We start from the raw sequence: 25,998 nt of genomic DNA on the forward strand, positions 1-25,998 counted from the left end.
AATTGCTTTTACTGGAGACCGACGGTTTTTCGTGGCAATTATGCTCTCCAATAGTTTAGATAATTATATCACTTGTTTAATAAATAGATGAACATTCAAAATAGTTTTCCAAATTGTTCATTTTCCCTTTTTTACCCTCCGTAGTTTGTGATTTGTTTCTTCAAAAGATCGACATCACCTCTCTGACCACTTTGTCGTCTTTCAACTGTAACCAATTTAAACTGTTGGTATGATCATTCATTGTAAAATGTTTCTCCTGTATTTTTTGGCATCATGATATTGTGCTAGTTATGAAAATGTAATAAATTTTCAAATATTTCTCATATTTCTAATTTTTCATTCACGAGGTTCTCTGAAAATAAATACAACTCTCTGGATTTCCCCATTCTGGCAAGATGGTATGATCATTACAAGGTTTCAATTCTCATTACTGGACGTTGACGATGAAAACTGAAATCGACAAGTTGATATGAGAGAAGTGAATCTCGGTGAATTGTTGCAGACCAACCGTTGGTCGCCACTTGTCCCCCATTCTCTGCCCACTACCGACAATTTTGTTGTCATTCTTCTCTTTTTCTTTTTTTTGAACTTCAACCCGATTTCGCACAAATTAATTCTGACAAGAACTCATTCCACACATATACCAAACTTATGCCTATCGAATGACCAATTTTCAACAAGATGAGAACCCGTGATTGATCGATACAGTCTCCACTCATTTGCCATCTAACCTTCTGTTTTCTTTTCCTACTATTAGGAATTATCAATAGAGAGATCAGAAAAGATACAGTGTGTATGAGTATGATTGATCATTCTTATCTTTTCTGAATTCCATACCCTTTTTTCTTATTTCCGCCGGCCGGTTTTGTTTTTTATTGCACTTTGCCCTCTCTCACAAATTGTTCGAAATCCGTCCTACTTCGTTTAGTTTTCAGAATCAAATCATTCAAACGATGGGTACAGTCGTAGAAACCAATGATGAACATATGCCTCTTCTAAGGAGAACATCCAAGATGTCTAATTTCCGGAAGATTATGGAGGTGAGAACTTACTTTCATTCTGAACTCTTCAGAAAAAAAATATTGTAGAGTATAATCAGTTCTCCGCCGGAAACTGAGATTATCTATCCCACAGAAGATGAACAAATTTCAATTCCACTCAGAAGAAACACACGGTCTGCAAGTTTCCGAAGAGTCATCAATGTCAGTTTTTATCTTTAGAACTTAAACGGGAAATTGATCTGGTTTTAGGGTAGCATAAGAAGAACAAGAAAAATATTTGGTATAGGAGATGCACCTGAAGTTGTTGAACAACCTACGATTCCGAGTCATCGTGATATTCACATTCAACAATTTAATCGAAATGAATTTTATCTACTTGTAAGTTATAAAAAACCGAAGTGTGACTGGACAAATAAAATTATTTCACAGAGCCGGATTCCCACCAAAAATTATGAAATATTCAAAATACCTTCCGAAGATAAAATCTTCACCAGCATTAGACAAATCACACCATCATGCACTTGTCCAATGACAAAGTGAGTTAATTTACTAGTATATCTTATAGTTTGTATATCATTTTCTTTTAGACTTTTTCCGCGAGAGGAGAGACCAAAAGACAAGACGAGAAAGTGTCGCATGTCAAGTTTTGAAAGAAAGCGAAGGTGATGGTACCGTATCAAGGGCAATCTTATTTTCATAATTTTGTTTCAGATATCATCAGTCTTTTGGAGCGGACCATCACGCCAAGGAACAATTATTTTGTCCACTTCAAGCATCTCAAGTTGAACTTGCATTCAAAACAGAAATCAAAGCAGATATTGTAATAAAAGTGCAAGCGCCAAATGGAGAATGCAGTGGATACATTTACCCAAATGTTTTTGATTTCACAAGTTTCACTCCTACAGATGTGAGTTTTCGAAAATCCAACAAAAAGGTTGACTGAGCAGATAGTATGGCAGCAACAACTATAAATAATAAATCAGAAGGATGAATAAGTTGTGGCTTCGCTAGATGATAATTTCAAAAATACATCTGTATTATTGTACAAAACGGAACCAACCTATAATGTTTTTACAGTTTCTCGCATTTTAACAATGAGAACAATTTAAAAATTCTTGATATCCTTTATTTGTATCCAACAGATGAAATATTTAGATTGGATGTGGTCACGGAAAATGGTTGATCCATGTTGCTATGCGTAAAGGTTGTAAATTCCACCATGGCTACACGCGGTGTTTAAATCTTGTCGGACAAGGTAAGCACTTCCGATTCCAATTTGTTTCCAACTTTCTTTTCTTCAGGTGTTCTGTTTTTCGAAGTCAGTATGTCAGGCGATTTGAAAGATTGCGGAAGATTGTGGCTTGATTGTCTTAATTAAGTTTTAATTGATTGATTTTTGAATTGTAGGCCTTTTTTTTTAATTTCTCTTCTGCTTAGAACTTCCTAGTTGCTTTAAATGAATGAAGTGCTTCACCGGCGTAATTACTTGTTATTGTTCTGTTCCACATTCACACTGTGTCTTGGGTATCCGTTCCTCGGAAACCGCACGTGATATATGATACGCCCGCCAAGCGAGAGTTGTATCTTGGTACGGAGTGTACTGGGTAGCATTCTTAATTGCATTCTTTAGATCAGATCAAATTCTTTGAAGTGGTGATCATACGTTGGTCACCTGCACTATTATATTTTTTGAAAACACACAATGACTCAGACCCGTGTAATAACTTACTGTCTGATTGGAGAAAATAATACGCAAGAATAAGGAAAACCGCGGGAAATTGAATTAATTTTGATTCTAAACATGTCACCTACGATTATCTCGTTCTCTATCATTTTCGCATGGACTCTGACTGCCTTTCGCGCAATGCGCAATCACTAACCTTTTTCGTTTTTAGCGCATTCATTCTTTTCTATCATCGTCCATCTTCTTTTCTCTCTTCCCTTTTCTAATTCCGCTGATTTTCTCTCACTTTCTGATTTCCTTTTTTCTTTATTGATTCGACCGTACGTAGACACATACCAAATCTTGTCTCCCCCTGAGGGGTCTCCAAAAAAGCGCCCTGTCCGTAACCATCTCATGATTGCGTTTCCGTCGTCTTCGTCTCTTATCACTCGGTTTTTATGGAATTCTCGATGAGATAAAACTGGTTTCGAAATTAAATAGAATTAAGGAGCCCATCCACCTACCTGGTTGGATTGAGTAAATGATGTGACATTTAGGATTAATTGCCTTGACAATCATTGCCCAATGACGATAACAATCTTTCAGAAGCAAGAAATTGATCACACCCTGTTTTTCACGCGTTTCCTCTCCAAATGTTGCATAATTGTGTATGCAATGCAACAGATATGTTTATTCTCATAATCACATAGATTTCACCGGACTATTTTTATATCAAGTTTTCAGATACCCTTTCATATTTTTCCTTTCTTTCCTTTCTCACTTTGAGTCACAAATATCGCAATAACTTTTGACCATTACCATAAAATAAAATACCCGTAACTTTTTGGAAAAGTATATATTGCAATTTGAATAGCCTCGGTCCGCCCGGAAACATTTTCTCCCGTAACATGTGCACCACATCCGGAAGGAACACACCCAGATGTGACTTCTTATTCAAAGTTTTGTCTCAATATCAACGGAACTGCATTGTGTCATCCACCTAGAGCACAACGCATCCAACATCTGGACGTCTTTCGTCGTCTCAATTTGAGGCTCGTTCACTTTTTACTCTTTTTTATTAGCGCCCCGCTACGTTTTTTTCCTCTGACTTTGAGTAACATATGCGCCAATTTAGACGGATTTAATTATGATTGGCTTCTCTTTCTGATTGCTTCTCTGTGTTTATTGTCGTTGGATCCTATGACTTGACGGTCGGAGCTTTTGATTCAAACTCTTTGTCGTCTGCGCAGGATGTCTTCAATTTGTTACATATGGTTGTAGGAGGTGTGGAGTCGGTAATTTATGACTCGGCTCGCGCAGGCACCGGTTAGAACTAAACATATAAATCTTTGTTCCGATTCGGTTCACCTCTTTCACATGTATTCTTTCTTTTCCAAAAAGTTTTCTGTGGGTTACATTTCAAATCTTCTTTTGTAGAGTGTCGAATGCTGCCGTAATATATCATGAATCTGTCTTTGTTTCTGTTGATTGTTCTGCTCGGTTTACTGTCAACAGTTTTTTGCTCACTTCAGGGTTTAACTAATCATTATCGAGGTAAGTCATTTTCGTTCAACGAAATATAACCAATCTCTTTTGTAGAGAATATACCACGCTTCAAACATGTATCCAATGAGAGAAACGAAGTTTTTCTTGGTGACGAAGTAAGAAATTTGTTTTTAGAGTTATTCCACTACTGACTGTTTACAGATAAAACTTGATTGTCAAACTGCTGCTTCAAAAATCCCAACTTTTGTTGAATGGTATCGTAATGAGAAGCTATTAAAAAATGAAGTGATTGATATCGAAAGAATCAGAAAGGACAATAACAAAATGATGCTTCACTTGAGAGATATCGATGTATCTGATCAGGTAAGCATAGTTTCGTTACCAGAAATTGATAAACTAACGAATTCAACTGTTTCAGGGTTTGTGGTCATGTCGAGTTCACAACGCTTATGGTCAGATAACTCGAAATTTTACAATCGAAGTGATTGGTGAGTTTTGAATTCACAATCCAAGTTTTAATAGTTTGAGTTTTCTTTCCCGTGCCTTGATATTTTCTCCATTTTCCTCTTCTGCATGGTGTGCTTTGGTTTTTCAGACTTTTGTGATTATTTCCTCATTCCTGACATTCAACATTGGCGAATTCCCATGGAATGCGTATGTTTGTGGAAATACAACAAAGAAGCAAAACGACCAGATGTAGACTATCGAGCAGCAACTGCTGAGAACTGTGCCAAATACGCATCAAGAATGATACACCGTGCACGAAAACCTTTTCCGAGCCTTCCCTGCCTTGGTGACCACTGTCAAGGGTTTGATGTAACTCCGGTTTCTGATTTTGACTTTCCTGGGAAATACGACAAGGATCCGAATGTGAAGCGTGTTGTGTTGAAGAAAGATGATGTGATTGTTTCATTGCATGACTCTTCAGAATCGTCAAATGAACGAAGTAAGTATTTTCAGATCCACTAAAACTGTTTGATTGGCTCACCGAGCATCGAGTTTTCGACGTTAGCCACTTACTTCCAAAATTGTTGCCACCTGCGGAGATGAAGAGAGTGAAAAGCCAATTGGGTGGTTGGGAGAAGATGAACAATGAGGAGAAAATAGCTCGAGCCAGGCATATTCTTAGATTAAGACAATTGAATCATGCGCTGAGCAGTAAGTTTGAAGCAGGATTTGAATCAAGATAGATGAATCACAATAAAAATAAGATTTCTACAAAATTTGGGTGTTTTCAGAAACTCAATTCCTTCACGGAGATGATGACGATGAAGATTATCATGTAGCCAAACCAGTATCTCCTGATGCTGGGCTCACAGAGCTCAATGCAACCGCCGAGGAGCCACCGTATTTCAGATCTCATGATAACATTGTTCTTTTTAATGAAACTCATGCACTTCCTGCTGGTCGCACTTTGCAACTCAATTGCCGAGCACAAGGATATCCAGAGCCCGACGTAAGAATACTGGTTTAGTATTGCCTATATATGGTCGGTTTCTTTCAGATATTCTGGTTCAAAGACGGAAAGTTAATTGACAGAAGTAGTTCAAGATCAGGTGGATATGAATACAAATTCAAAAGATGGTCGTTAGAAGTAGAAGACGCGCTTGTAGCTGATTCTGGGGACTTCCATTGTGAAGCCACCAACGTTGCTGGTGTTGTCAGAAAATTCTTCCATGTCCTCATTGTCAATAGAATGAGACGTCCTCCTATCATTGTTCCAAACATTCTCAAAAATGTCACAGTGAGTGGATATAATTTAGAAATTGTCTCAGCCTCAATTACTTATAGGTTAATATTAATGACACTGCCACTTTCAATTGCAAAGTCGTTTCTGATCTTCTTCCTCACATCATGTGGGTCCGTGTCAATAAGATTAACGGGTCGTACAGCTACTATAACACTACAGCGGAAGAATTCATGTTCAATTACACTGAAATGGAACAGTTTGATGTATGTTATGATATATGATTTCATCTATCAAATAGTGTCTTTCAGAAAGCACATATCCATCATGTTGGTGATGAATCGGCCCTCACTATCGTCAATGTAACTCTAGAGGACCAGGGAGTATATGCATGTTTGACTGGAAACTCGTTAGGAATGGTATATCAGAATATTTTGTGAGGCTCTCGAACTAGTCATGTTTCAGACAATGGCAAACGCAACGCTGACAGTAAATGAGTTCAGGGCAATTCATTTACTTACTGGTGATGAACCCTCACGTAATAAATGGACAACATCCGATTACATTTTCACCAGTGTATTGTCGTTCTTGGCAATCGCCATTACTATTCTTGGAATCTTCGTCTATATTTGCAAGCCAACCCTCCAAAAGAAAGGATTTATGGAGGATACTGTTGGACTTGTAGGTAGAAAGAAAAGAGTTGTTGTTTGCAAGAGACCTCTTGGCGAAAACGAGGAAAATGCGGAAGACGGTCCATCACCATATCAAATTCAGGTTATTGAAACACCGATGACAAAGAAAGAAATGGCGAAAAAACAGAAGAGAAGAGCGCATTCGGATAATACGGTACTTTCGGAGTACGAAGTTGATTCGGATCCGAAATGGGAAATCGAAAGATCAAAGTGAGTCATGCCAACCAAATAAACAAGTGATTTTAATCCAATTAATTTTTAGACTGACTCTGGATCACACATTGGGAGAAGGCGCGTTCGGAGAAGTATACAAGGCGACATGGAAACAATCAGACACCAATGTAACTAACAAAAAAACAAACAGACTAACAATCCAATAAAACTTCTCTAATTTAATACAGGACGTTGCTGTTGCCGTGAAGAAACTGAAAGTGACAGCACAAGAAAAAGAGCTGATTGATTTGGTCAGTGAAATGGAAACGTTCAAAATTATAGGGCAGCATGACAATGTTCTTCGTTTCCTTGGATGTTGTACAGGGCCTGGACCATTATATGTGGTTGTTGAGTTATGTAAACACGGAAACCTCCGTGATTTCTTGAGAGCTCATAGACCAAAGGAAGATAAGCCAAAGAAATCAAGTCAAGAATTGACAGACTATTTGGAACCAAGAAAGACTACTGAAACGGAAAATGTTGTAAGTTTACAGTGTGTTCAATAAAAATGCACGTGGCCTGAAACTAAACAAGCATGCTCTTCAATCACCAATATAGAACATAAGCCTCTGATTAATTTTTGAAAGTTTCACCTGAACGTTCACATCTGCAGATTTCACGTTTGAAATAGTTTACTTCCTTCCACACAATATTCGTTCTAAACTCATTTATTCGAAACTTATCATAGACTTAAAAACAAACCTTCATCTGACAGCAGCTGTAAATTTTTATTATTGATGTTACGAATTCCTCATTTCACTGTTTCTTGATCACCAACACCCACTTCCCCGTACACTCTGATTTCCTTCCATTCAAAAACGATATTTGTTCAGGAGCTCATCCCAAATCTCACACAACGTCATCTTGTGCAATTCGCATGGCAAGTGGCACAAGGAATGAACTTCTTGGCCGAAAAGAAGATAATTCACCGAGATTTGGCCGCGAGAAATGTCTTAGTAGGGGAAGGACATGTACTGAAGATATCTGATTTTGGATTATCTAGAGATGTACATTTCGAACATTACTATAGGTGCGCTTGAACTAAACGTGAAATAGATTTCATGGAACAAGATATTTCAGAAAACGTGGAAATGGTAGACTTCCAATCAAATGGATGGCTCTCGAAGCATTGGATTCCCATGTTTATACTGTGGAAAGTGATGTGTAAGTTTACAATGAACTAAAAATACGGTTACTTCCTTCTATGCTGACTTTTTAGATGGTCTTATGGAGTGTTGCTTTGGGAAATTATGACACTTGGCGGAACTCCCTATCCAACAATTGCAATGCCTCAACTTTACAACACTTTGAAAGAAGGATACAGGTGAATTCATTTTGAACAAAACATCTGGAGTTCACATGTACAACACCGCTGTTTTGCAGAATGGAAGCACCTCATCTCTGTCCACAAGAAGTTTACCAATTAATGTGTGGATGTTGGCAAGAGAAAATGGACGAGAGACCATCGTTTAAAATGATTGTGGATTATTTGGATTGGATGTTGACTATGACTAATGAAGCTATTGAAGGTTCACAAGAATTCAATGTAGATGTTAGTTTAAAACTGGAAATAATATAGTCAAACAAAGACTGTGTTTTCAGGATCCATTCTTCTTGGAGAGATCAACTGCATCTGGTCCGGTGTCTCCAATGGAGTCATTCAAAAAAATCAGAAAACATCGTCCACTTTCTGCACCAGTCAATCTTCGCTCTGAGGTACGAAGTTACTAACAAAACCTAGTCTGATATTTTTTCCCATTTCTAGCCGCTTCACACTATCTGCGACGATTACGATCCCACTTTCATAGTTGATCCACCTAGTGGTGGTGGAAAACCTGACATATACAGTAACGACAATCTTCTGAAGGATCATCTCATCTCTCCGGACACATCTCAATGTATTTCATCAAACAACAATAGCATGTGCAAACCAGATTTTGTCAATTTTTAGTGTACATCCACAAAGCGCTCGACGAAACGAATGGAAACGGGTACGTTCATCAAGATAGACTAGCACGTGCCATCAGCGGTATTGCCAACCAATCACTCGATTCGGCTCTTGGTTCTCCAGCTTGGCCTTCGTACGATCGCTCCCCTAACAAAGCTTCTTGTCTAGGTTCGTTTTTCAGTTCGCTAATTTTCAGTTCATGAGGGTAGACAAAAAGGGAAGTAAAGTTTAAATAATCATTTATAGATGATGGATTGGCAGAGGAAGAGAAGAAGCTACACTACTATTATTCATAGTAGCCGCTTCACTGCTCTTAGATGTCTTATAACGTCCATTGTGGTAATCGTGTTTCCATGTTCTGTGTTGTCCATTGTCATCTATTTGTTCGTGTTTCTGGAATTTTGGGTTCAAGATAATTAGAATCGCCATCAACTATCATTCTCTTACAGATACGTTAAGTGTCTTATCTAACATGGCACTTTCACTAGATGTTGGTGACTCTGAAAACAGAAGTATTATTTCAGACCCAGCCCATCAATACTATAACACAACCTCTAAAATTCAATACCTCCACTTCACGTTCGATGAGCATGATGCTTTGACTAGGTGAGTTCAGACAACATTCCTATTTGATGTTAATAAAAAATCGTATTACAGATCTAGAGACTCTGCGATATTCGAGGAATCATATCACCCAAACTATATCCAGTCTCACCCTCTCTACTCAAAAATTTTAATAAAAAAGAACATGTGAGTTGAAATGAATAGTAGTGCAGCATAGTTCAATAAACTATTGTTTCAGGACGCCTCGCAACTCTTTTCCGACAAAGGAAACTATTGTCTAACTTCGTTTTTGACTTCTTTCTTTTTTGTTCTCTCGTTTGCCGTTATGCTATGATCTAGTCATTTTGACCAGATTTTCTTTCTGCTTTACTTCTTCATTCTTCCCGCCTTTTCTCAGTTATTACTGCTCTCCAACCATTTATTTCATAACGCTGATTAACTTTGTTTCAGAACACTTTTTTTCAAATTGAATATAACACGGGACAATAAACCCATGATGTTTGAAAAATGTGTTTTCTAAGGCAGAGCAACCGATAACCGGAAAAGTCAAAGTAGACCCTGAAAAGTAAGATATCACAAAGTGGATACAGATATGTCAAATAAAATGAATTTAACTTTAGTTTCAATAACTTTGAACACAATAACCCTTTAGAATAATCTGCTTTTCCTTACAAAAATGCCCGTGTTCTTCAATGTTTCCTCCACGTTGAAATCAAAAACACCTGTTCTGGTCGGGATTTTGAGCCAATTTTCATTTTGTAAAAAAGTCAAGCACATTTTTTTATAATTGCATGTCTCGGTTTGTATTATATGTTCAGATTTGTGTGAACAATTTGTATCATATTCTCGAACACATTTGTTGAAAAAATTTGAGATTAATTGTACACTCCCGTTCGCACATTTTCTTGCCACAAAATTCAGAACCAAAATGTACACTCGCTCTTCCGAGTGCAACTTTTTTCTCTTTCTTTCCGCATTTTAAACCGAACAAAGCTATCCAAGCTTGAGAATTCGAATGGTGTGTCTTCAGTGTAACCCGCCACAGAGGACACACATTCAAGAGACATATTACGCATATGGACGGAGGCCCATATGTACTCTTTCTTTTTCTTTGACATAAGCACTGCGTAGCTCTAAGAAAACCGGAGGAGATAGATGATTCGAATGCACCGCCTAATTCAAATCCTCAACCGCCTTGTCTCCTATTGTGATTGACCTCCGATTTAGAAAGAGGAGACCTAAACACCTCAAATCCTTTCTTTCCCTCTTTTCCCCTCGTTTAAAATTTCAATTCTTAGATAGACACATGTTTTGCAATAAAACCTACCAATTTCTTAATTAAGTGAAGAGACGGTATTAGGAACAGGTTCTGATCTTTTATTTTTTATTGATTCAATCAATGCTGCGGTTTTGGTTTTTTTTTACATTTTGACACACAAAGATGATATTTAAAAATTCTTATTCGTTTTCTCTCATTTTCATTTGATGAAGAGGGAAAGTTTTGAGGACTGGATGAGCTCTTCTGTTTCGTTTCTCTCGCTTATTTTGCTCGATTTTCTTTTTTCGTGAGCTTTTTTCGTTTCACACGTTTATTAACCATTCATCCGCCGAAGGCTAAATACATATTACGAGAGGACTCTTTTTTTGTCTCAAATTTTTGTGTTTCCGAATAGAAGAGCCTTGAATGCTAGATGCCAAAACTGCCAAAACCTTTTGCTCGCTTTGTCCGCTCTAGGACCCTTTTCTCCCTTTTTTTTCCTGAAATTTCAAAAACGAAAAGAAAAGACGAGTCACCAGAACCAACAGCACCACTCCAACCACTTGCTTTTTTCTTCTTTTTTTCCTTTCCATATGTAAACGAGAAGTGTCTCAACTCTTCCTCTTGTCCCAATATCTATCTCAATCTTACTCATTGTCTCTTTTCGCTCACTCCAGATGTGTTGGGCCGATGCGAGCGTGTTGTTCTAATAACTCGCGCGTCGTTATTCAGTGAGGGGGCTCAAACAGTGCATGAATGACCTCTTGCCATGAGAAATGCGTTCGAAGAGAAGGGAAAGACGGTTTGGAGACGTTGTGTGTACTGACCGAGAGTGCGCACAGCTCACACCACCAGCCAGTCTCTCACTATTAATGGTCCCTTTTTTCTGAGAAAATCAATCTGTACTGTATGTCTCTGTCTCTATTTCGTTTTCTGCGACTAGTTTCCTTGTTCCGTTTCACTTGTTTTATTGTTTCTGTAAAGATATTTTTTGAAAACTTTTGGGACCGATTTTGCGCAACCATCTGCCTTTTTATTAAGTACTAAATTTGTCGTCAATATAATTTAGTGTTAACCTAGATAACTTGTAAAACGGTTTCTGATTTTGTTGTTGTTTGGTTTACTTGAATATGCTCAAGCAAGGTTTAATCAATGAACAAGGTTTACCCCAATACTCAGAGTTCAGACACCTCAATATTTTCTGTTGTTCTAGAGTCGAGACTTATTGTTACATTCGTTCTCAATTTTCTGGGTTTCCTTTATCCTCATATCCACCACCGTATCCCAAAATGTGCAAACGCATGTTCTTTTGTTTTGAAATCTCGAGCTCTTTCTTTCGGTTTAACCTCGATTTCCAAATCCGAGCAATTACCGGTCTCCTACAAATCTTAGTATACACAGACACAGAAATAAGGCGTTTCTACCTTCTGCCCCCATAATAATTACACTCACTTCTTCTATTGCTTTCTCTTTCTTTGGCTTCTCAGAACAAAAGTCGAAGACGGGCTCACATTTTTGATTGCTCCCATATATATGTACATACATGCATATAATGCTTCAAGACATGAAAGTTTTGAATGTTTTTTTCATATTTCATAGCGCCATGTCATGTCACGCTTGAATTGTTCAACGCAAGTTAAGCGATAAGTTTTGTGGCTCTGTATATTCACACTTTAATAATTATTTAGAAAGAACATATTCTCGGAAAGAATTGGCTTTTTCTCTTGACCGTTTTAAAATTAGGTCTCATCAAAATGTAGCGTCTTATTCGAATTCCTTCTAAGAAAAAGGTCACCTAGAGGCATCATTTCATGGCATAATCTTCTCCTACAAGGTTTTTGGTCACTATTATACCTCGATATAGAAGAGAAAAATAAGGGAAGCACATTGAAGATGATGATGACGAAGAAATAAAAAAAAAGACGTATTGATACTACTAAGAGCTTGCTTTTTTATTCATCTACTGTTTTGCCTTTTCTATTTCTTCGATTGCTTTTCATATTGCTAGCAATTTCTTTTCGGTGATCCAACGAATATTTTTCTATTTTTCTTTTCTAAGAAACCAACTTGTGAATTATTCGTATGTCTATAGTAAATGTAGAATGGAATGCGCCTTTTCATTAAACACTTATTAGTATTCTTGTCAGATCAAAGCGTCCGAAAGGACACAAAGTCATCGGCTGTTTCTTTTCTAAGTCAGAGCGGGTGCAAATATGATAGAAGATGATGCGGTTTATGGGTGCGGAGGAACAAATCGAGAAAAAATACCGAAGAAATAACATTTAGTCTCACTTTCTATTCCTTCGTTTCACTCTTTTGTATCTTCATACCGTTCCTTCACCTACACATACCTGTAAACACCTGTGCATGAATGGATCTACACTCACACATTCGTGATGAAGGGGAAGAGAGGAAACAGTGAATACCTTGATTTGTTTCTATGCTAAGACGGTCGAGTAGTGGGGACAAACATGTCTTCCTCCGTTTTGTCCCTTTTTCCAAAAAGTCACCTCTTCTTTTTTTTTCTTCCATTCAGCGCAGTGTCACCTCTATTTCCTTGCTGTTCAACTTGCATTAGCCAAATTCTTTTGCCTTAGGATGTATTGGTCTCCTGTTTTTTTATACAACTAAGACTTGTAACACTTCTGGCTTCAGTAGTATAGTGAACTTCTCTGAATATCAGTTTTTCCGTCTTTTTTTGTTACTCCCACTACTGTTTCTCATTCTTCCAATTTCCAAGTCAAGCGCAGTACTCAAACTTTTTTCCCCTATCGAGCAGAACAGAAACTTAACTTTTCTTCCATGCATTTCTGAGTACGATACTTTTCCTAGAGATCACAAATTCCCAGACGCTTCTAAACTTTTATCTCAAAAAAATCTTCCAATGCCTTAGAGCGCTATACGATGCCGCCAAAAAAGGAACTGGCAATTTTATAGTGGTTGTTATAATCCAGTTGTCGGAATAGAGTTCACAATGTCTAGACGTTTAGTCATTTTGGTCGGTTGTGGTCTTGAATTTTTAATCGTTTTAGCTTTTCGAAGAAAACAAGACTTCTAGAAAAGTATATGCGTACTTAAAATTGAATGATCCACAGGACTATATTTTTCTCAATATTTTTCTTTCTCGGAAATACACTTTCGAATCTGGTTTAAATTCAGTTAAGATTTTTGAATCCAAGTCATGCTTACAAAACATGTTCCGACATTTTTCTTACCTGGAAGTTCATTGCTTATACACAGACACACTCACTGAAGGACAAAATGTTTTTCCAGGGAAAATTTTAATTTTAATTTTAGGGAACACTGGTTTATATCCGACATCATAAATAAGTAAAGCATATGTTCCGAATTTCGACTAAGACACCCACTTCTCCTTAGAACCACAAGACGCGAATAGCTCGTTCCATTTTGTCAAACGTCTATAATTAGCCTCGTCTTGCTATCCGCTGTCGTTTCCATCCCATACCAATATCGACCTGCTCACCGCTTCTCCATTTTCATTTCGAATTGAAAACGCAGAAGCAGCTGCAAAATCTTTTGGTTTCCATCGGAAACTGCTCGAGATATTGCGGTCTGAAAAGGAAAAGAGACGCTCACATGTACACTAAACCAATCGGTTGGAGTGTGATATCTAATTCTGTTATTCCAACACAACCCCCATTCTGTCAGAGGATGTCGTTTCCAGATCCAGCTTTATGCGGTGCTCCTATTGAGCCCTCAGTCATGTCCTCGATTTAGCCCCCCCCCCCCCAATACACCTACCTTATTCGGCTCGTCCTATTTTATTCTGATCTACATTCCGTTTATCAAGATTCAACCAGGAATGCTCAGATTTTCAAGCGTTTCTATATTTTCGTCGAGCCTCTTTTTTATATTTTGTTCTGGCCGTCAATAATACGCATAATTGAATTTTGCGTCAAAACAGAAATGGGTATGGTAGGGAAAAGAAGGAAGAAAGCTTGCCTTTCTTTGAATGTGTCGATGCTCGACTACGGCGTTTGAAAAGAAAAAATTTTCCTCTTTTAGTGAGTGTGTCTGTGTATAAGCAAGCTTTTTCATACAAATGAGCGCATCATCACTCGTCGCTTTTTTTCAATTTGCTAACCGAAATAAACGAAAAATTCTCATTTTATTTCTCTAATATTTTGTTTTCAGACAAAGGAGGTCAATTGTACGGTACCGGAGCTGCAATCAAGCGGCTCGTTGACCCGAACACTTCTTCTCATTATTTTCTGCACATTTAGTGAGTTTCATTCTAACCACCGTGCACTATTTTAAAAAACCTGTGGAGCCCATATTCACACAGCTACATCCTATTGAACGTATTTTTCTTGTTTTCCTTATTCTTATAAGCCTGAATTTTCGTGAAGAATCATTACTTCCAATATCTATATGTGGACCAAAAAGTTGCTCGCAAATTCTGGCTAAGTACGCATATTCTACGAGTGAAATCTAAGCTTTTATACTGAATCCAGTAGTGTAAACAATTGCTTGGGCTTCGGGTAGTTTTCCGCACAATTATTTTTTGGTAACGTACAATTGGTTCAATAGCTGAGAAGCAACTTTAGTCAGTGGTTTCCTTCAAATTTTTTTTTCCAGACTAACTCATTGTAATTTGACAATTATTTCAGATCAAACGTCATTATGATGTACCGACCAGGTCCTAGACCACCATTACATTCAATGGACCAACTGAAATCGATGCAAGCAATGGGAAAACCAGGGTTAGTATTTTTTCTTAAATTTGAGCAGACAGAGGTGGGTTTTGAATAACAAAAACTACAAAAAGAAAAAAAATTCCAATGACATTTGGCTGGTTTTACTTCCGAACAACTGTGGACGACGTTATTTTTTAAGATCTGAGATCTCATATTTTATGCGATCATAAACCATGTGAAACAAAAAGCTGAGATGACCCTAAACCAAAAAACCAATACCGCATTTGAAATTTGATCAAAAGAAACACGGTACAACAGGTGGTTATGGTACGTCGGTATACTACCTGAGGTCAAAATAACGTATTACAACACAAGACTTTACACTGATCCTCTCTCTCGCCAATTGTATTCCTTTCATTGTAATCTACTCCCCTACGCCCTCTCTCGGCAAAAACGTTTTCCTTTCAGTAGGTGCCCTCTTTCATCATCAAAATCATCCTTTCTTTTTTCCAGTTCTTTTTTTCCCCATTACTTTAGGATGGGGTCATCACGAGTTACTTTCATGAAAAATTACACCCTGACAAAGGAAAGTGATAGGACAATGATGTGGGTGGGTCACTCCCTTTTCACTTCAATTTTTCATTTTTGCATTTTTGTCGGTAGTTTCATTTGAACTTCAACCGGATGGACTCAAGCCGATAATGATGATGAACTGCCTGTTTGAAATCGAGGTCACTGACCTCCCCGAAACTAGTGACGTTGTATTTCACTCCGTATGCTTTCATGTCGCCGCGGTAGGTAAAGACTAAACACTAACTATACCAAAGTCGCTGCAAAACCTCGTTCTGTTCTATTGTTATCAATGATGATTTTGATGAATGACATGATACCAAGTATCAAACTACAGTAATAGAACAAATTAGTAAACAAGAACTGCCGTATATAAAAACTCCGTTAAAATAGGTAATTCGCATTTTTTCGTTTAACTTTTAACGTTTAACTTTGATTTAAGTTTTAGAAATCTATAAACCCTATTTTATTCTTTTGTTATATCTTAACTTCTTTTTTGAAAAAATCCTTTTTGAATCATATTTGGATAGTATTATACCAGTTTATTCATAATATCAAGAAAACTTTTCAGAAGTTTTCAGAACTGAATTTACTGTTTATAACATCTTTAAATCTGTAAACTCTTGAATATCCGAGAAGTATGAAATAGTCTGAACAGTATAATTTTTGCTCAAAAAACGACTTCTGAAGACCCAAACCGTATCAGGACCATATTTTGAAATTTCTGCCGGGGTCCCTTGTGCTCATCCCGTTCCGCCCCTCCCTTGAATTCTTCTCCTCCCAACATCGTTCTTCGGCGGAACGCACGCGCACTTATACTCGACGCGCACGCACACACACACACATACTGTTTGCCCATTGCCATTTCTCTGAAGCTCTCCGCTTCGTGCATACTATTCCACGTCGTAATGTATGTATAGGCTCTCTCAATGTTCCGTACTATTCCGTTCATTGCGCACCGGATGACCCTCACACAGTCGTCGGTCGTCTCTTTTCTATGGGTCCTCCCTCACAACTGCTAGCACGACTTCGAAGGACAGGCCTCCCGGCTGTCGACTTCACAATTCTCCTCGCCTGCTGGCCGCCAGTTGGAATACTCGGCCACCCCAGAAACGACCGGCTGTTGTATATGGTTTCTTTGAATCTCCGAATCTCTCGTTCTGAGTCTCTGACCATCTATGGTGTGCCGGCTTAACGCACGTTTCTCTAACTCTAGCCAACCGTCTGGTCTATGGTGTAGCGTTGAGTAAACTGTGTACTGTATGTATCGGGTTGAGAAGCATCAATATGTGACGTACTGTTTTGTGGATGATGAACACGCAAATAGAAGAACAAGTTTTCACATAACAAGCTATTAAGTATGCAGTGTTGGAGAAACAATATGATGGAAATGAAAGGAACGCTGAAAAAAATGGTTGAAGAGAAAATATACAATTTTGGGCTTCTGCACATAATTTTTCTTATGAAAAAAGATGACAACTGTAAAGTGGAAGAGACCAATAGAGAAAAATAAACTAAGAAAGTCCCAGGCTTTTTCCTGGCGGACTAGTCACGTGCCGACGTCAAGTGCGTTTTCATTGATTCTGAATTTTCTGATTCTGGAGTGACAATCGTAGAGGGCAAAGGCCGCCCCATTTGCATAAGATGCCGCATCTTCTTTTTCGTCATCGTCGTCGCCTTCTTCTTCTTCGTCTTCTTCTTCTTCTTCTTTTCTTACTAACAATAGAAGACGGCGAAGAAGGGTCCAGTGAATCTAGGCGGACCCCTTGCCCCGGCCACAACCCCCGGACAACACTCCACCCCTTGAAGGCACGGGAATTTTATGCGTTTAGAGGGTCCGTTGTGCCCAATTTGTTCGAAGCTAAGGAGTTTTTAGAAAATGGACCCGCCCCCTAGTTGAATTTGCATGAAACCATGCCTGATGAGATGCAAGCGTCTTTGTTCTTTTTCTATCCCCGGTTTCCTTTTTTTTCTGTGTATCGTCTTATATATTTTTTCTTTGGCAAGCATTCTGTTTTGAATATAAGAATTTTAGAATATAAACAATTCTACTAGTGGTTTCCGTCTAGCTTTGTTCTTTTTTTTGTTTAGCTTTTCGAGCCTGCCAGAAATAAATCAACGGATTTGTCTTTCTTTGTAAACTTTTGTCTTTCAAAACGTAACCGAAAGACTAAAAATAGAATCTAAGAAGGATCTATTCAACGGTCCCTCTTTTCTTCGATTAAGGTCACCTTGCCCTTGATTGCCTTGCCTGATAAGACACCTTATCTGGTTGGCAACATAGTCATGGGGTGCTAAACCTTTTTCCAATTTTCTTCGCGCACTTGACTACAACCCATTACTTTTTATGATATCTATCAAATCCATACCATTAAACTTTATCGCGTCTCTTGTCTTGACGTACTCTCTAGAAACACATAAAACTTCGGCTCAAAATTTTACGAGCCACACCCCGCCAGCTTCTGGATTTTTCTGCTCTTGGGTTTGTCACCGAGAAAAAAATTATACCCAAACCTCAATTTCTGACACCGTTTGCTTTTTCTGTAACATGAAATGTTAAAGAATCTAAAAATTTTCCCGAAATATTTGTTTCTGGGGTTTCTCACTCTCGTATTCATCAATCATTTATTGTCTTCCTCCTGAAGTTTTTAGATCTATCTTCTTCTCTTCCAGGCAACGTCTTCAGATGCCCCCATTGGGGTTAACGACATTTTCCACTCTAAGACGTAACGACTAATTTCCTCAGGGACCACACTGGGCCCTTAGGCAACATATGTCATCCGATCGTTTAACGGAAGGCTTCCGAATTTTGAAGACGTGTGACAACAAAGTGAACGGATGAAGACCGAAGACATGTTTGATTGAAATTAACATTTCTGTGGGGGTGGTCCTTCTTCATAGCTGGATGTCCTCTCTTTTCATTCATCATATCCGTTCGTTTTGTCCCATTACTAATCCTATTTTGAAACAGGACCGCCCTTCTGGAGACGCTTTGTCGGGTTCGTCTGGTCATCGGGTCTAGCAATTATGGTTTTCCTCTGTCTGCTTCATAAGCTAGACTTACTATTTTTGAAAAATTCGAAAAGCGGGCTCAAAACCGTTTAAATAATTTATAAGTTTCAATGCATTGCATAAATGTATCCATCTCTGTTGTTGCTCCCGTTTGTTTTTAAAATGACTTTCTCTCTCTTTTTTTTCAAAAATTTTGTTTCTCTTTTTTCAATTCAATATCATCGATACGGTTGTCTGTTCCACACTGTCAGAGGACCGTGATGTATTACCATTAGACCAGAGTGACAGGAATAGGTTACGGTGGATTTGCAAGTATTCTCCGTGAAAACTGACCTTGGCCCCCACCGCGCCTACTTGTTCGGCCCCCGGTTTTTGCGCCGGTGCCACTTCACGGCGGCACCACGAAAACTATTACTGATGAGTCGAATGAACGGCCTCATCTTTTTCTCTCTCTTCCTTTCACTATTTCATCTTATCTTGAGGTCAGCCTTCAGAAAGTGAAACCTTAATGGATGGTCTTTTTCTTGAGCTTATATCTTCACCTGTCTCAATTTTCAAATGCTTCATAACAGTTATTTCTTCCAAAATGGATCCTATTTTATAATCCTTTTTTATCCGCCCGCTTCCAGCTGCTCCTCCTAATGATGGCTAATTGCTGTTACAGTAATCGCAGAGGATTTATATTCTGTGCAGGTCGTATCCTCTTTTCGGTCTCTAACCATGAATTAGGACCGGCAATCCATTAGCTTAAGTCGAGCCATGTGTTGGGGTTGGGATAGGTAAATGGGTACAAATGATTCATTCAAAATGGTTGATCTATCTTAACCCGGTGAGCTTCCAATCCTGGAGTATCATATTTTTGTTTGACCGTCTTTTTGTTGTTGATCTAATTTTTCTTTTGAGATGTTTTGAAAACATTACACTGTAAGTGTTTTGTTATCTTCAATTTCACTCAAGACTCAAATTTCTGAATCTTCAGGATACATTTGAAAATTCATCTTGAAACTAGATTGAACGTTCTTATTTTATTGTTTCCACCATTTGCCAGACCTGAATAATCTTCGGCACCTCGATGACTCAAAAGGGTGTGTGTTACAACAACCTGTGAGTCAGGTGGACGCCGCCCCCGCTTGTATACTGTTCCATTGTAGGAAATGCTCGGCGAGGAAGAGGAGGGGATGGTATTGAGGAGGGCTCTGTCCGTACTGTACTGGCTCTCGGTTGACCAAAACTCCGCCACGAGAGGCTTCACGTCAAACCGTGCGTATTTGTCTATATGTGCGTAGTGTTTGCGTGTGTCGTTTCGATTGAATTTTTGACTATGACCCTTTTTTTCCATCTTTCCATTTTCCATTGTTCCCTTACCCCAAAACTGAGCCCCTTCTTTTTCTCTGGGACTCATTGTGCCCGTGCTCCCCACCAATTTGTTCACTATCTCTTCGGTCCGATCTCTGCGTCTCACCAGTTTACTCTATTTTTACAACTCATCGATTTTGAAGCTCTCCCAACTAACCCCCCTTCGTTTCCCTTCTTTTCCCTTGTTTAGCACGTTGACCCCTGTTTCGTCTTGTCTTCTCTCCTCCCACTCCCTATTCCCTCACAACAACACAGAGCTTCTTCCTACATGCTTCTATCTTTTCTTTTCATGTTGCTTTTGAGCTGGTCTAGAAGCCTAGAAAAAGAGAAAATAGAGCACGAGAAAAGGAGTTGTAGTAAAAGAGGAGCAGGAGGAGAAGAAGAAGACGAACCGAATAGAATAAGGATAGAAGAAATATAAAGAGATGAGAAACGAGAGGCAGAATAAGGTCAGAAGAGAGAAACAAAGTGAATTTGCGGAATATATACAAATAGAGCTTCTGTTTAGCTCTTTTATCCAGGAAAGGACCAACAACTACTGTAGACTTTTGAAAACAGGACGGCTCCAGAAACGACGTGGACACGAAAACATCTTGTTTGAGCTGAGCTGACAACGGGGCTACACAAACGACAGAAAAGAAACCGACTCCGTTGTTTTTTTTTCAACGTCAACAATTCGCCATTGTACAATATGTACATTCATAACTCATTATTTTCGTTAAACAAAAAAACTTCTATAAAAGAATCAATATTTCGTACTGAAAAAATGAAAAACAAACTTGAAAAGGAACGACGAACATTTTTTGTTTTTCCCTTTTTTGTCTGCTATTCGATTCTCACTCGTTATACCGGAAAAATACCAGTTTTTGCTGTTCTAGAAACAATGAGAGGGTAATTTGGATTTCAACGCAGTGAATAATTGACTGAAATATTCCTTTCCATTCAAAACAAATCTTAACTTACATTTCCAATCCAAACACTTTGTAGTTGTCACAGTTGACACTTGCTTCACCTGATTGATTACGCATCTTTCGTTGTCCTATTCGTTTTTCGTCTCCTGTGTTAAACCAAGGGACCCGTAGTCCCTCTGCCTCCCGTTTGAATTGTAAATGAACAGGCGCCTTGCCGGAGCAAAATGTGAGCAGTGTAATCCATGAAGCCGTGTCTCGTCTCTATATTCTCAGTTATATGTATCTGTGTCGAGTGAGGATAGATATAGATAGATAGAGATAGAAAGAGGAAGAATGAGCATCCGCTGTAATAACACATGCGTTCTCATCATTTGTCGCTAATCTTATAACTAATTTTTTGAATGCCATCAAAAGTTAATTTCAAATTACTATAAACCAAAAATTTAATACTACCGTTTTCAATCTCAGCATTACCAAAATTTAAAAAAAAGTGCAATATGAAAATCAGAAAACCCCTCATTCTAATTTTGTATTCTACCATCTAGCCACCCTTACGCCATCTAACAAAGACAGTAGAACAGGTTATGCAAAATCGTTGTTTTCTTTCTCTCTCTGACAGTCTTCTTTTTATAATATTTCTTCCCGTCCCGGGGGTTATTTGTATCTCTACCCATCTTTCTATTGCATACTGTCTTGAGTCTGGACTATTATTGATTCATATCAGAAATCTTCTCACTGTTTCGCATGATATTTCCACCACTGTTTGATCTTCGCTGTTTTTTTCCTGTCCCTGTGTCCTCAACCAGCTGCGGAGGTTTTTGTTCACCCCTCCCGCTCCTTCCCGCTCCCTCTCTCGTATGGATTCAGTGACTTACTACGAACATCGTCGACATCATCTGAATTCTTCCTTTCCCCCATATTGATTGATCCATCTCCCACAGTGAGAGAGAAAGTGTCGCATTCACTTGTATATCTCGACTGACTGACGCGGAGGCGTCCTAGATGTGACGTCTTCTCGGATCTAGTCGTGTTCTAGTGAAAGTTTGCTTTACGGTTCTCTTTCTCGTTGTCTCCATTATTCTAAATGCTTTCATGGACTCTCTCCTAATTATCTCTCTTTTTCTATAGACTGTCCATTTTTTCTCTCTTGGTATTGAATCCGCGAATCCAGGTCGTAACATGACCGCCTATTCAAACAAAAAATTTCGAATTGTACGCATCCACGTGTTAACGCAGCTTATCAATATGATATTTGGTCTTACTGATAACAAGAATTGATTTCACTCTCACTCTCTCTTTCAATCATTCAAAAATAAGTCAAATACATTGTCCTCAATTTTATTTTCAGATAATACGCCCGTTACTACAATATCTTATCTAGTTCTTACTTTTATTACTCTCTTTGTTTGTACTATCTGTAGTTCGTATTCAAATCTATTCTTTTGACAGACGGTAATATGCCTCGACGAAAGGCCGCCGATGGTCCGGCTCCCCCTAAACAACCTCGAACAAGGAGGAAGAAGGCTGTACCGGAAGAGCCTAAACCTGAGACTTATGACCCCATGAACAGTTATGGCATGGAGGGTATGGATCCTAATATTTATGGTCATCATCCAGAGTATGGATATGGTGCCTATGGTCATCCTCCGCCGTTCCCTGGTCCTGAAAGTTCAAATAGTCATTATGGAATGCCACCCCCACCAGGAGCTAATCCACAAAATAATATGATGTTAGTGGGAGAAACCAGTCATGTGTCATTGAAAAATATAAATAAATAAAAACAATGCTCAAAAACTTCAGTTTGACTCACCTCAATTGTTTTCAGGTTGAGAGGTCAACAAACGTTACCACAACCTATTGGAAATGCTGTCAGCCCACTGGAATTCAGGATACACGACATGAATAGGAGGCTTTACATTTTTAGTTCTACAGGGGTAAGATAGTGAAATCGTTGATAATGATCATAATTCTATGAGAAATTGCTTCAGGTATCCGAAAATGATCAACAACAGTGGTGGGATGCTTTCTCCCATGAATTCTTTGATGATGACTGCAGACTTTGGTTTGTCATTGGTTCAGAAACAGTACCAATGCCAGAAAGGGAACGATACAGTAAGATTGATTCGGGAAACAGACGTTCAATTACTAAAAAAAACATTTTCAGTCATCACTCGGCAGTTCATCCCAAAATTCTTCCGATCCATCTTTGAAAGTGGAATGAGAGAATTGCAGTACGTGCTACGAGGTCCTTCTAGAGAATGTACACTAGCTAATGGTCAACCAGCATATGAAAACGAGAATGTGTTACAAATCACAAAATACGATCAGTCTAGTCATAATGAGATTAACACTGAAGGAAAATTGTATGTGGAATTTACGCCGTTTGACGAAGTTATGAACTATCGGATAAAAGCCTGGACGTTGGAATTAAGGAGGTCAGATGAATTCAGTTACAACCCAGCGACTAAGGTGAGATCTATTTTGGTTTTAAGTCATTTCACAGTCAGTGAAAGAATTAGAATTTGTTATTTCAATTATTTGAAATTTTTTCAAACAACTTTTTTCAGGAGTTCCGAATGGAAGCTCCTAATGTCGAACAAGAAAATCAGCCTAGGATGGGGTTCTTCAAACATACTCTTAATCTGATGACAATGCTGAAAGTATTAGAGCCTATGCAGACATTCATGAGCTATGCTAAATCCTCACCGGTAAGTGAATATAGATTTTGAACAAAAGGAGGATGAAAGAATCGCATTCAATTAAATCCATTGATGCCATTATACTCGCCTGCCGCTCATTTGTCCATTTCACACTTCTTTCCGAGCCACCGCTTGCTGATTGGCTTCATTGAAAACGTTTATGTATAGCTTCTGACAAATCTCTCATTTTTATAAAAACTCTGACCACTCTACTTCTTCCATTAGCACTCACTTATTGGTCGCGCACAATTCACTAATGAGCTCTTATACCTTCGAGTATATTCAGATTTATAAATATTCTTGCACATAGACACACGCGCACGCGCACGCAGACGCCGACATTTCCATATTCATATTCGTGATAACGATTACTTCTTTCAGACACTCACTCCAAGAGATATCATGAAGCGAGCTTTGTTTCAACAAGAGGTTTACCGACAGCAGCAACGTGCAGCAATCGTTCAACAGCACCAGCAACAACATCAAATGGGTATGTTGTTCTTGTAAACTTTTTCATTTTCTCATATTGCAAGTTTCAGCAACACAACAAATGCTGCATTCAACTCCAGCAGAGCCAGAAAAAGCGAAACCAGTCAGAAAACGACAACGAAAGGCCGCGACGAATCCACGTGGAAGTAAAAAAGCTACGGCTGCAGCACAAGCCGCTGCGGCACAAGCGGCTGTAGCAAATGGAGCTCCACCTGTGATTCCAACTGCCAGTCCTGCAAATAATCCACAGTTCCCGCCAAATTCTATGAATCCTCAGGTAAGTATATTTTCTGTTCTTTTGATTGACGACATGTCGTCACACGTCATTTTCTTGAAATCTGAAATGAGTTATTTAAGTACTAACCTGGTCATATGATACACAAAAAGATTAGCAGTTGTATTGTGCTCCTTTGACATTTCTTTCCAAAGTAATTTTTGTTGTTGATTACTTTCAAAACTACTCAATAGCACACAATTTATACGAGATTTAAAGTCAAGTCGTGTAGCGAACCTGAAATATCACGTAGTAAGAAATATAAATGAGTTTGATATAATTTAGCCAAACGTAGGTTTGTCATGTGTGATCACAGAGATAATAGCGCGGCAACGAAGCTCCAATATTCCGCATTCGTCTCTGCGTCTCTTGCATATCATATCCATCACACATATGAATATTCTCTTTGGGCCTAAAATCTTGATGTTCTTTTTTTCTTCAAGCGTATCATTTTTTGTTAGAAAAAAACGTGCTGGTTCTGAAAATCAAATTTTTGCATCATTTTTCTAAATTTTACTTTCATTTCAGTTCTCTCAAATGAGCTATCCGGATGTCATGGTTGTTGGTGAACCATCAATGATGGGAAGCGATTTTGGAGAAGAAGATGAGAGAACAATCTCACGTGTGGAGAATTCCCAATATGATCCGAATGCTATGCAAATGCAATCTCTCGGACAAGGAACTAATCCTACAATGAATGGAAGACCCATGAATATGGCTGGAATGAATCAACAACATCATCCAGGAATGCCACCAGGAGGACCTCAACACATGCCACCACACTCAATGGGAAGTCAGATGCCAACTTCAATGCACAATCCATTGCATATGCCACCTGGTTCGATGCCACCACACGGTGGAATGCATCCGATGCCGAGCACAATGGCTAATCAGATGCCACCACCACAATTGCCTCCCCATACGATGTCCAACCAGATGCCAGCAAATCGAATGCCACCACCGATGCAAATGCCACCACACGGAATGGGCCAGATGCCGGGAGCTCAGATGCAAAACCCCAATATGATGAGTGGAATGCCACCAATGTCGATGTCAAGTCAGATGCCGAGCTCGATGCCGATGCAAAATCAGATGCCTGGAGGAATGCCGATGAACCAGATGCCACCGCCAAACTACAACTATGTTGGACCACCACAACAATGGCCTCCACCACCGAACTCAGCAATGATCACTGGGTAATTTAAGGTTAGAATTCTAGATTTATACAGTCTGGGACTAATTTATTTATTCTTTTCAGGTACTCACACTAAAAACCCATTGTGCCCAACTCATCTCTCCTCCCCTTCCACCCCCCGAGTGTATTCTGATGCAACGAAGTCATGACAGGATACGAAACAAATCACTCAATTCATGTACTTGATTCACTCAAAAGCCTCCCTTTCCCTTTACAAAACAGCAAATACAATGTTCACTTTCACTTGATTAGATGACTACTACAGTTCTCAATTTGTCATATTACTCTCATCCCCATTTTCA

The 25,998-nt window shown here is 38.7% G+C and overlaps 3 protein-coding genes across 3 annotated transcripts; all 3 read left to right on the forward strand.

Annotated features, from left to right (window-relative positions):
• Positions 1-953: 953 nt before the first annotated feature.
• On the forward strand, positions 954-2,379 carry GCK72_023694 (uncharacterized protein; the record flags this gene model as incomplete). The annotated part of the gene is made up of 8 exons (XM_003109590.2): positions 954-1,040; positions 1,089-1,202; positions 1,251-1,379; positions 1,431-1,537; positions 1,589-1,663; positions 1,713-1,908; positions 2,157-2,256; positions 2,303-2,379. The coding sequence occupies 8 exons, from the start codon at positions 954-956 to the stop codon at positions 2,377-2,379; spliced, it is 885 nt and encodes a 294-aa protein (XP_003109638.1).
• Positions 2,380-4,127: 1,748 nt separating this feature from the next.
• On the forward strand, positions 4,128-9,555 carry GCK72_023695 (uncharacterized protein; the record flags this gene model as incomplete). Its single annotated transcript, XM_053735509.1, has 22 exons — positions 4,128-4,218; positions 4,264-4,325; positions 4,372-4,533; positions 4,589-4,658; positions 4,766-5,116; positions 5,409-5,626; positions 5,675-5,914; positions 5,962-6,123; positions 6,169-6,276; positions 6,323-6,759; positions 6,812-6,890; positions 6,951-7,244; positions 7,596-7,792; positions 7,843-7,926; positions 7,982-8,086; positions 8,146-8,314; positions 8,365-8,478; positions 8,528-8,660; positions 8,714-8,878; positions 9,235-9,316; positions 9,368-9,460; positions 9,513-9,555. The coding sequence occupies 22 exons, from the start codon at positions 4,128-4,130 to the stop codon at positions 9,553-9,555; spliced, it is 3,459 nt and encodes a 1,152-aa protein (XP_053579075.1).
• A 12,941-nt stretch (positions 9,556-22,496) lies between these two features.
• On the forward strand, positions 22,497-25,701 carry GCK72_023696 (uncharacterized protein; the record flags this gene model as incomplete). The annotated part of the gene is made up of 8 exons (XM_053735510.1): positions 22,497-22,768; positions 22,865-22,973; positions 23,028-23,151; positions 23,204-23,508; positions 23,607-23,747; positions 24,120-24,228; positions 24,278-24,504; positions 25,030-25,701. 8 exons carry the CDS (start codon positions 22,497-22,499, stop codon positions 25,699-25,701), a joined length of 1,959 nt encoding a protein of 652 aa, XP_053579076.1.
• Between the last annotated feature and the right edge of the window lie 297 nt (positions 25,702-25,998).

This window comes from Caenorhabditis remanei, chromosome X (assembly GCF_010183535.1).
Source record: "Caenorhabditis remanei strain PX506 chromosome X, whole genome shotgun sequence".
NCBI classification, from domain to species: domain Eukaryota; kingdom Metazoa; phylum Nematoda; class Chromadorea; order Rhabditida; family Rhabditidae; genus Caenorhabditis; species Caenorhabditis remanei.